The sequence below is a fragment of the Merops nubicus genome, unplaced genomic scaffold, assembly GCF_000691845.1.
Source record: "Merops nubicus isolate BGI_N331 unplaced genomic scaffold, ASM69184v1 scaffold4894, whole genome shotgun sequence".
NCBI classification, from domain to species: domain Eukaryota; kingdom Metazoa; phylum Chordata; class Aves; order Coraciiformes; family Meropidae; genus Merops; species Merops nubicus.
This window is the reverse complement of record NW_008606074.1, coordinates 385-12,143: the sequence shown is the minus strand read 5'-3', so window position 1 is coordinate 12,143 and position 11,759 is coordinate 385. Positions and strand designations below refer to the sequence as shown.

The following is an 11,759-nucleotide window of genomic DNA, read 5'->3' as shown; positions in this document are numbered from 1 at the left end:
CTCCTGGACTTGAGGCTGAAGAGTCAGAATCCACATCTCCAGGATACTCCTCCTGGAGCCCCACAGACACTGTGCAACACGTGCCTTTCTCTGAGGAAAGCAAGTATTTAATATGCCCATGAGCTGTGATACAGCATTGTTATGAAAAGGTAAGGAAAGAGCCCAGATAATTCTGTCAGACAAAAGGAGATCAAAAGTATCTCAGCATTAAGGCTTTTGAGGAATATTCCTCTGGAATTGTACTAAGAGAATCTACAAACTGTGCACGTGTGAAAAAATGGAGATTTTATGTTCAAAGCTACATAATTCTGATTCACAGCACAGGCAGCACGGAAAAATAAAGGAAGCTTCTCACTATCATTAATGAATGGTCTATAAAAAGAAAAAGAAGACAAATTGACATTTATTTATTTTATTTTATTTTTATCAATGTATATAGTGCACTTATCACCAAGTATTTTTAGGTACCCAAACAATAGAAATTTAAAAACGTAAAATAATGACTCCAAGTGGACCAACTTAACAAATAATAATGAAGAAACTCTGTGGTTCAGGTGTGTGAAACGGATTTTAGAAGTATAAATACAATTAAAACTAACAGCACTAAAGCTATTTAGTAAGTGTTAAGCTAAAGCTATACAATCATTTCCCAGAGTACCAGCACACTTATTCAATCCAGCCTTATTAGCACCTTGGTGCCAGGTGCTGAATGGCTCCCAGCTGTTATTATATAACAGCATCAGGTGTCAAAGAGGGGTTTTTTTTTTTACTTTTAAGTAATATGCAAAAGGCTTTTTTATTTTTCCCCGCCCAGCAGTTCTGTAGATAAAAGGTACAATAAACAGAAAGAAGAAAAAGTTGTTATTATTCAGGTTTCTAAAGGTTAAATACAGCACTATCTATACTGTAAGAAATTCTTCAGTATTGTTGGCAACTGGAGCTGTGGGACAAGATGGAGCCGAGCTCTCCCTATGTAATTTCGGATACGTAGTCGGCAAAGCTGGCAAAGAGAGGATGGTGTGGCTGCAGACAAAAACCAGAGGTTTAATTAGACAACTCTAAAAGCCAGTACTTTGTTTCACAACAGTCTTGCACAATAATGGGCTTTCTAAAACAAAAACACAAAAAAAAATGTTCACATTTTGAAGACTTGTCCTTTTCCTTCTTTTTCCTTCATTGTGTTTTTTTTTGCCCTCAAAGACAGGCTGCAGAAACCTTATTAATAATCAGGGAAGTACTCAAAAAAGCAAAGTCAGGACAGCAAATAATTTGTGGCTTGAAATGGAAAACGTGCTCCCAAAATTATCTGAGGTCAACCACTTTAAAAACTGCAGGTTTTGGGTTTTTAATTCACAGAACAGGTGAAATAGGTGCTACAGCACTACAAGCTGCACCAGCCCTGCAGCAAGAATAGGCAGGCAAAATACCCTGAAATCCTGGACCGTGTTCGGCGGCCTTACTAGCTCCTGATGATGCCCCTCTGCATCCTGCCCCTTCCCTCATAATGAACATGTTGCTGTTTCTCTGCACAATAAAACCATACACATTTCTTTGCTGTGGCTGTTAAGAATCCTGCTAGCCTTGGTAATTTTGTGATAAACTGTTTTTAGAAGTGTTTTTTTTACAGCATTCAGACTATAGAGATGTTTTCCAGGGGAAAACATGAAGCAATGCTGTTTGTCAGGTCACCTCTAAAGACATGCCCATGGTTAGTGCAAGAATTTATTCCCCACCTCTTTTTCCTGGCTCATTTTTATGCTGTACATAGGTCAAGGCTGAAAAAATCCAGTTCCCTTTGGGATATTCTCACTTTAAGGCACCAGACATTTAAGAGTTTTAAGGGACTCTTAAATCCGTAAAGAAAATTTAGAACGTTAAATTTGTTACACTTTTTGCCTACAATCAAATAAATGTGTTGCTTTTGATTTGTTTTTTTTTAAAAATATAGCAAAATAAAGTGCTTTATATGCACATAAAACTATATATTTAAAAATATTAGGTCAGCTGGCCAAAATGAAACATTTTTCACCTGAAACTGAAATTTGTTTCTTTTTACAAGGTCTGTAAAAGTTACATTTTTATTGGCTGTTATGTCAAACTGCATAAACACCCAATAAACACAAGATGATACTTTCTCAGCTTGTATAAATTCTGACACTACTTGGTCACCAGGCTCTAGCCTGAGACCAAATATTACTGGTATTTTTATAGTTAGAACGACGTTTCCCTGAATGTTAATATATTCATTTCATAAAGCACACTGTTAGCTTCTGTAATATGGGTCGTTTGGACTGTTGGGTTTTGGGGGGGAGAAGGGGAGATGGGGTGAAGGTTTGGGTTTATCAAGAATAACAATTTACATTTGCAAAACCACACATGTAAAACTTACCTTCATGGAGGAGCAGCAGTCTCTCCACCAAACTGCTTGGAGCAGCTAAATCAACAGGCCTCTCAAAATCTATATTTTTGGCATTTATGTCTGCCCCAAATTCAAGAAGTAAGTTTACAATCTCTGTACTAGAATGCTGGGCAGCAGCATGGAGTGGAGTTTCTAAATGCTTTCCTTTCTGCACGTTGGCACCTGGTAGGTAGATACACATAAAGAGACACAAGAAAAGATTAATTAAAATTGTCATTGAGTAAAGATGATGTTACAAAACAAACAAAAAGAACTCCACTGTGTCAGAACACCACAGTGAATTTATCCACTTTATTAATTTTGTGGGATAGCACTACAGCTAATCATATCAGTGGGGTTTTTTTGAACCCACAGACTTACCCGAGTTTTATTACCTAAGCACAACTAAATTTTAAAGGAAAATACTTCAGAAAAAGAAGGAAAAGAAAAATTGAATTAGAGAGTCACTGTTGCCCTAATTAAAAAAAAAGATTTTGTACATGTTTAAGAAAATACGCACGACGTAAAAACAGACTTTCCTTAGATGAACTATTAATTCTCCCAATCCACAGAATTCTAGTTATTACACTTTTGTATTAATAAGGAATTGCTAATTTATATTCAAATGGACTGAATTCATTTGCAATAATGCATTCCTATTTCAGAAGAAGTTAGCCATACAAGAGTTAAACAAAACTAGCTAGTATGGAGGAACTTCCCTCATGGGCAAGCTGGTTATTCCCACTAACCCCAGGTTTGCCTCGACAGTTTTCTAGACTCTTTTAGCAGAAGAAAGACTTCTTAAGAGAGTGTTTGTGATCTTGTGAGACCAGGAGCTGGCCTCTGTACCAACTCTTCTCCCTGAATCAACAACTTTTGCCTTTTAAATTCTCATGTGAGTAAAATAATTCAATAACATCACAGGCCTATCCGTTAGATTTGAAGTCTGAATAACTGACTGTTCTCAGTATTAACAATTTGAGAATACTTCCACAGTATCATTTTCTTGCTTATTCATTTGCTTCTTAACTTCTGATGCATTCTCATACACTGATAAAATACGAAAACATTCAGGCTGGCACAAGCAGCCAGTTACATTCTCAGTCAACATACCCTTTTCTACATCAGGACACCACCAAGCGTCGGATATGCCCTTCCCTTCCTGTTTTTAACACATGGTGGTATTTGAATCCTAAAATATGCTAATTATGCAGTTCTTAGAACATAAAAACTATGACATAGGATAGTTAATCGTACACGGAGACCGACTTAATGAGAGACAATTTAACTGCTTGTTTAACTTATAAATAACCTGCAACCAGAAAAACAATTCTGGTCCAATGATGACAAGTCTGTAATTATTCACATAAACATGTTCATTCATCGTGCTGCAGGATACAAAAGCCCTGCATGTCATGCCCTGAAACTCAGCAAATGATCTTTTAGCTGTGCTGAAACAGAGCGAGCCTCCAACAGCCCCTTCCCGTGGATCAAATAAAGTGAAATTTAGGCTGAAATGCCTTCGGCGTTACCTCTTCTCTCTGCAGCTCAGCCTCTATACCTTGTAAAAAGATCAATCAGATCATGCTAAAGAATGAAAAGGCATGAGACTACATTGCTAAAAAACTTCTGTTGAAAGATCAATAATGACTATATAAAATTCCTTTCTCAAAGCTTATTTTTTACCTTGGTTTTTCCTACAGAAAATTAACAGCTACAAAGCTGTAGTAGGTGCTAAACATTTTGAACATCTGCTCCTATTTGTCTTGTTTCCTTTTTCCCTCATATGCTTGCTTTGCCACAAAAAAATGAAAGACATAGTAGGTTACTATAAAAAAAAACATGCATCACAGAATAAACTTAGAAGTAGAACCTCACAAGCCAGGGTTCTAGTTTCCCTGATCGAGCACCGCTCAGTTCAAAGTATGCTTATTTTACAAGCTAGTAATAGTTTTATTTCAAACATTACATACCTGCATAAAGAAGCTTCCGAATGCAGTGGATCTGCTGTGAAACACATGCTACATACAGAGGTGTTCCTAAATGAGGAAGATCTTGGTCAACATCTACACCCCAGGATATCAGTACCTCCAGACATTCACTGTGACCTGTCAGTACAAAGCACGACAGAGTTTTGGTTGACTTCAGTAGGCCGTGTTGCAGACACAAGCAGGCACGTCTCTTAACACCAAAACAGCTCTGTGTTTGCTCAGCAGCTGACTTCCTACCTCTGCTGGCTGCCTCATGGGTGGGTGAGGGAAGACAGGACTCCCACTGGGCTTTGGCACCGTACTCCAGCAGGAGCTCGGCACACGCCGCGCTGCCTCGCGAGCACGCGTTGAACAAAGGGGTCACTCCATCAATGGTCGTGGCGTTTACCTGGGACATAGAAAATCCATGTAAGAACAGAATGGAAAGACAGGTAAATTTTCAAACAGGATATAGTTAGAAATTACATTAAAATACAAAAAGAAAACCACAAACAACTGGTTAATGTAGAGTCTCTGTGTCTTCCTCTCACCACACTCCTCGGTAGAAATTAGTTTACTATTATTCTCATTAAACTATGCTGAATAAAGCAAAATACACCTGGAATGCTGAAGAGCACACGTTAGCATCTGGGCAGCAAATACTTTCCAGAAGTCATTGTGCTTAGTTTGTTTCACTGACATTGAAACACTTTGGGTAGTGACAGGATAATGGGAACCTGCTCTCCGCAGCTCTCTCAAGAATGCAAATTTTGTATTAAATGTATTATTTGCAGTTTATTAAATGTGAGTATTATTTGCCATTTTCTTCTGCAATTGTAATTTCCAGGTTGGAGTGATACTTTGCAGCATGGAGACAGAGCTAATAGTACAGGCTCACTGTTCTAATACTAACTTTGCCTCCTTGTTGGTTAACTCAATATTCCCAGTGCAAGAGAATGAGAAACTAGGCAAATTTGGGAGGGCTAATAATACTGAAGGAAGCAGCAGAGGTATTAGGAGGGGGCTCCTTCCAGGACTCCAGCCTATCCTCTTCCATGTACCCCTAAGCCCACCAAAACAACTGGAACTACTAAAAAAAAAAAAAATCAGAGTGGAAAATTAAATTTGTTCTATAATTTTGTCTAGAGTAATTTCAGTTTTGTGTCTTTAGAATCCTTGTACTAACTGAAGTGGAAGGAAATTGGTTTTGGAAACCAATGTATTTTTTTCTTTTTCTGTAATAACATATATTCTACATGGTTCTCAAAATTGAACAAGAAGTGAACAGAACAATAAATATTTCTTTCCATTACAAAGATCTGTGAAACTATGCATTTGAACTCTGACACTCACAGGCAGAGACTGTAGTGAAAGTGGTCTGTGAAGTCCCGTTTTGGTTTGGGGTAACAGACAGACAGCCCGTGTCAGGAGTACAGAAAACAGCCACTGCTTTCTTTGTCCTCAGATGAAAGAATCTTAAGAGCACTCAGGTGCAGTGTGCCAGAACACATTCTGGAGATTGAACAGTCTCCCACAAGCCACTCAAAAAGCAAGAGGAAACCAGTAGGGGGACACAGTCCTTATTTTAGGAGATAAATAATGTAATGAAATTCAGAGAAGAAATAAGGCTGGTGACATACTGCTAGCAGATCCTCACCAGTTCATCCTCTGTCTCAGTGCCTGCCCATCACTCCCCTTTGCTAGCTTTCAGATATGTCAGCTTATTGTAACTAAATAAGATCAATGCAATCAATGGGGTGAGTAGTGAGAAATACCAATTAGAAAAATTAAAAATCAAGGAACGTGTCCTTCTCAGTTAAACCAAGGTTAGCATTGGACTTCATAAACAAACCAACCAACCAAGCAAGAACAAAACCACCAATAACAATAAAACCCTTACGTTTGCTCCTGCTTCAAGAAGGATCCTTGCACATCCTACATGATCTCCCAGGCAGGCTTCATGAAGTGGGGTTACTTGGTCAATTGTTAGTGTGTCTACATTGTACCCCTAAACAAGACATGAATTGCATATGAAGATCATACAAAAGCTTTTAGGAGCTGTTGCCTCTCCCTGCTGTTCAAATGAATTATTTACAATATTGGAAACAGGCTTAAAACTCTACTTGCAATACATAAATCTTCAGTGAGCATGAAAAGAATGTTTGAGCAATGAATGGATATAACACAACAAAAGTGGTCAGCTTTTGGGTTTTTTTTTAAATATCAGAAATAGGAATAGGATATAGAGGGTATAAAGAAGGTGGGAACAGACTGTTGAGGTGGATGGGGATAGTACAAAAGGCACAGACACAAGTCCAAACATGGTGCATTCCAATTAGTTATATGGAGAAAATTCTCACTGTGAGGACAGTGAAACCCTGAAACAGGGCTCCAGAGAGGCTGGTGCATCTCCACTCTTGGTGCTCTTTAAAACTCAACAAGGCCCCGAGCCTAAACTGTCCTGTGAATCTGTGATTCTATCTGAAATACCTAAAGCCATTAATTTTATCCAGAAAAACACTTCTTGGATTGAGAAAATCATCAAGCTCTTGAAATTTTCTTCAGTACATGTTTGATTCTTAAGAACTAATAATTGCATCTGTTGGCTTTCATCAAATGTATTCTATAGTATCATTTTCTCAGTATTGTAGTATGTAATGTGACAATACTGTGATATTAAAATGTAATGGTTTACAGTCTCTCCCTTTGCTATTAATAATTTTTTTTCTTTTACATCATAACTAACTATGCAAAACCCAGAATCTTTCAGTGATTCTTCTCCTCAATAAATATCTTCCTGACAGGTTGTATTTACCTGAGGGCTTAAAGCAGTGGAACTACATTGACTTAGGCCATGCAAGAGGGGCAGACTGATATACATTTAGATACAGCTATGGTAATTATTTTTTTTATTTTGACAGTAAGTTTTAAGACATACAGAGGAATATTTAAAATATTAAATTACATATTCTATAAAAATCATAAATGTGTATTGCTCTTTAAAATTCAAGTGAAAAAAGCAAAGCAAAGCATACTAAATTTGCATTAATAATCCATGCTGAGAAATTAAGTAACATGAAAAATGAAAGCAATTTTAAGAACACAGCCTTCACCTGTGACAATAAAGTCTTTAGAGAAAGAAGACGTCCTTGACTGGCTGCCTCATGCAGAGGTGAGCGATCTGCCCAAGAACCTATATAATAACAACAGTGATTGAGTAAGCCACATGAATTAGAAGAATTTTGGAATGCATAGAGCAAAGCAGAAAATATAACGCACAGAATGAAGTCAACGAAAATAAGTTTTCCTCTTAGGGGCTGCATTTCAAATGACCAGTTTCTAGACAATAAAAACTGCCCTATTATTAACTGTAAATACGTCTAATAAATGACCATGTAGTACAAAGAACAAAATATTGATATATTAGTTTCAGTAACCTGATTTAATAAATTCATCATCATCATCATCATATTTCCCATTTCTATTTTTGCATTGCTCATTTTTTAAAAAAATAATATAACTTATTTTTTCAACTGACATATAGAAATGTATAGACTTCAATAAACTGATATTTGAACTTAAACTAGATGTAAATCTGCCTGAAAAAGCTGCTGGATATGAAAATAAATATGGAAATCCTTATGTATCATGAGATTAATCTGCAGGGACTACACAAGTACAAAGAGAGAAACACAGTGAAAATCACACTAAAAAAAACCCGGCTATCGTAGAAATACACTTTAAGTCTAAAGTTCTCATTCTAATAGGCTATTATGGCTAAAAATAGTTATATATGCTTAATGTAAAGGTTTGGCATCTATTTACCAGAAAGCTAACTTTTACCCAAATTTTTACCTTCTTCTTTTACCTAAAGAAGTGGGGGGGGGAGGAGGGAAGAGAAGAAATGAAACAATCCCACCTTCACACACGTACCCCCCGCCTTCACTCCCAACCCAGCTCCCAGAGTCATCCCGTGGCTCCTGATGAAGACTCAGCCCTTCCCTCTAGAAGGCTGGCCACTGACTTCTAGCCAGTCCCCCTGCAGGCAGAGCTGGTACCAATTTATTGTATGAATTTTCCAAATCAAGTTCTGAGAGACTGTGCAGGGAAGAACCATCTTGCGACTAAATTTTGAATTATTGACATTTATTCCTGTAAGAAGAAAACCACTGGAACTGTGGAAATGCTGATACAATCACTCATGTGAGTTCTATCAAGCCCCCCCAAATCCCCGAAGACACACAGAGAGAAGGAGCCAAGCCTGATGAAGGGGTAGCAAGGGCAGATGAATCTCCAACGTGTAGACGGCTGACTCTGCCCGTCGCAGTGCACCAGGACCACCTGCAACCCCAGCCACTGCATCTTACTGCCACGGCCATGAATGTTAGGTGGGGAGGTTACTGCTCTGTCACTGGTAATCATCAGTCTAAGGTAACTACTCACTAGAAATACACCCTGTTTCTGTTTCCTATTGGACTCCTTCTGTCCACTAGCCTATTTCAGAAAGGATGCTTTCAGTTACAGTAAACCCGCTCAAATCAGCTGAAGAATGACCAAAAAGATTAAGACTGCTCAACCTGAAAAGAAATTGGAGCATATATAAAAACATTAAATAGTGCACAACATGGAAATTGAGATAAGACCTCCATTTTCCTAGAGATGTTAGTGAATGAAACCAAAACTTACACTGAGGTTAAGACTGTTATCTTCTCACAGAAGACATAACTGTGCTGTGGAACTCAGCACTGCTGGATGCTATAGAGATCAAAAACTTAATTTACATACTCAGCTGTGCTTTTGTTTTGCTATCATAAGACTACATAAAGCTGATCACAGACATTAAAAAAAATAGAGGAAATTAAAGGTTTGTAAACCTGACCTTAAAAATGTATAGAGGTTTCTATTATGTCAGTTATCCACTATCTGTGAAGTTCCTTGTACTCTTTCATCTGCAGGAGCAGATGGACCATAGGCAAGATCCAACTTCCAATACTCCTTCAGAATTATTTCCACGAAGCTCTGATCACCTGTGTCTGCAGACATCATTCCCGATTTTTTACTTAAACTTTTTACTTTAGGTTTATTAAGTGTAATATTTTGCAATTCTTATTGCTAATCATAACAGAAAAAAAAATACAGAACCTACACAAAGTGATTGGGATTTTAAGGGGAATTATATTGCAAACTGCTGCAGAAATATTTTGTGCAAACTGGGTTCAGAAAAAACCTTTCACGTTCCAACTGGTTTATCAATAGTAACAATAGTAATGTAATAATTCATCATTAAATACCACAGGCACAAGAATAGACTCAAAATAAGTATGTATCATAAACATCAAAGGCATTTTAAAAAAAATTATTTGTCTAGATTGTTAGATTGTTGCCTTCTGCTAACCTACAAACTTGCTACGTCTCACCCTCAGAAAGCATTAAGAATATTAATGAGGACATTTTTGCATTCATTGTTGTCTGTAAGGGCAGCATTAACAAACATACTCTATTCCAAAACTGTTAATGCATTAATTCCCTACTGATGTTGTCTCTGACAGATGCCAAACAGAAAGTATCTCTGACTATATTTAGAAGCCACATTAGTTCCAAATTCTCTGGTATATATTTGACCAGGAAGGTCAGCCTACATTGCTTTGTAAACACTAACAAGAATGAATAAATATATTCACTGCATTAACAGGCAAAGTTAAAAAAAAAAAATCACAAAGTATTATACAATACCTAAATCTCCATCTCCCCATGGCACTTCCAGCCAATTGCAATTATAAATCCTACTCATTTCTTTCAATCTGGAAAAAAAAAAAATATAAAAAGAAGAAATCTGTTCCTGCTAGTTGAGCCTGTTTCTAATACACACAGGCCAGGTCTGGAAGGAGATCAGCAGCTCACTGCAATAGGAACTTTCACCCTTCTGTAAACACAGCTTTGAAGACAGGAGCATACTGAAACAGACAGTTTCTTTTCTTAAACTAAAGGACTGTGGCCCTTTCTGTTCACTTTTCACATTTCTTTTTTTAACATTAGAACTTTTCAGAGTGCCAGTATGTGTGCATTTGCCTTGCAAGGTGGATTAACTGGAATTTCAATGCAAGAGAAACTCACAGTGAAATCAAGAGAACCTTGAGCTGAAAAAGAACTGCAGGGCAAACTCCTCCCTTTTTAACCTCATGCAATTGAGGCACAGTTTTATAACCTCAAAAATCACTAGTAGGACACAGATTTTTAAGGGAAGCACTGCCAAATGTTCACATGTTATTTTACTGCTTACTCAGAAAAGAAATAAGCAAAGATATCCTGAGCATATTCCAAATGCTACTTGATCCATATGCTGAACTGTGTTTTTCTCTTAGCAGTTCACTACTGACTCAGCTATCTTCTAAACAATTCTTTGGTTTTTAAATTGGGGGTTTGACAACTATTCTGAGCAGTGAAAAACCCCCAAAATGGGGATTTGCAATACTGACTTGGATCCATTTCTGTCATTAATGTTATTTCCATCACGTTTTCCTACAGACATCTACCTGCAAATACCTGCAAGTCAGTCCTGCAGCTATGATCACAGTGGTAAAATAGTAAGTAAAGATATTCTTGTGAAAGTCATTAACACCAATCACCTCATCTTTTTGTGGTGGTGTTTTTTTTTGGTTTTATTTTCTAAAAGTTTATGGAGCCTTAAAAAAAAAAAAGCATAAAAGGTACATTAAAAAAGTGGGATTTCCAAAAAAAAAAAATCTAATAAAGTCTTCTCACTGACTTCACTGGGAGAATATCTATGCCAGGCCTCAGCATTAGAAATTGCTGCTCCAAGGGTAAATAGGTGGCATGCGAGCACTCAGCAGAAGCAGTATCATCAGAGAAGAACTGAAAATAGCAGCCTGCCACACTTCATTATTGGGAGATGAGAAGCACAGACTATTTGGAAAGCATTGTAGCTAATATTTATTTCTGCAAATCTAGAAAGGCTATGTATTAAGCTCATCATAACTGTTACCTTTTATTCCTTATGATGTACTTTGAGTGTTTCAGTTTGTGGCAACTGAAGCAACAGACAGGACCCATAACTATAAGACAAAATCTCTGTAACATTACAGTCCCAAGTTTAACAGACCACTCCAGCTGCTAAAACTAGCTGCTGGTTTGTATATGTAATTAACTTCTAACAGACTTTTGCTGTGACACTATAAAATTACCCACTTGTCCAAACCCCTTGCATGACAAAGAGGTGTCAACTACTCTAATAGATATTTGATGTTAAAAATTATTGAGAAGAATCTTAAGTCAAGGATTTAAAAGCTGTGCTTAAATACTACAATGAGATATGACCAGCAAAATAGAAGCTACTTCTTTTTAACAAATGAAATTCCAACAATCAACACTGA

General features: G+C 37.2%; 1 protein-coding gene across 1 annotated transcript; it reads right to left on the bottom strand.

Moving 5' to 3' along the window:
- Positions 1-411: 411 nt before the first annotated feature.
- On the bottom strand, positions 412-9,414 carry LOC103772197 (ankyrin repeat and SOCS box protein 5-like). The gene is made up of 8 exons (XM_008939519.1): positions 9,310-9,414; positions 8,667-8,862; positions 7,482-7,561; positions 6,269-6,376; positions 4,627-4,777; positions 4,372-4,506; positions 2,390-2,581; positions 412-1,023 (listed from the first exon to the last, which is right to left on the bottom strand). Exons 1-8 carry the CDS (start codon positions 9,412-9,414, stop codon positions 896-898), a joined length of 1,095 nt encoding a protein of 364 aa, XP_008937767.1. The 3' UTR covers positions 412-895.
- Positions 9,415-11,759: the final 2,345 nt, after the last annotated feature.

What these genes read in the sequence shown, in the direction of transcription:
- LOC103772197 (XM_008939519.1), bottom strand. Translation starts at nt 9,414, where the DNA reads ATGATGTCTGCAGACACAGGTGATCAGAGCTTCGTGGAAATAATTCTG. An exon ending in TTCTTGAAGCAGGAGCAAAC is followed by an intron (nt 4,778 to 6,268) that starts GTAAGGGTTTTA and finishes TCTATGTCCCAG; the next exon opens with GTAAACGCCACGACCATTGA. An exon ending in TCGGAAGCTTCTTTATGCAG is followed by an intron (nt 2,582 to 4,371) that starts GTATGTAATGTT and finishes TCTACCTACCAG; the next exon opens with GTGCCAACGTGCAGAAAGGA.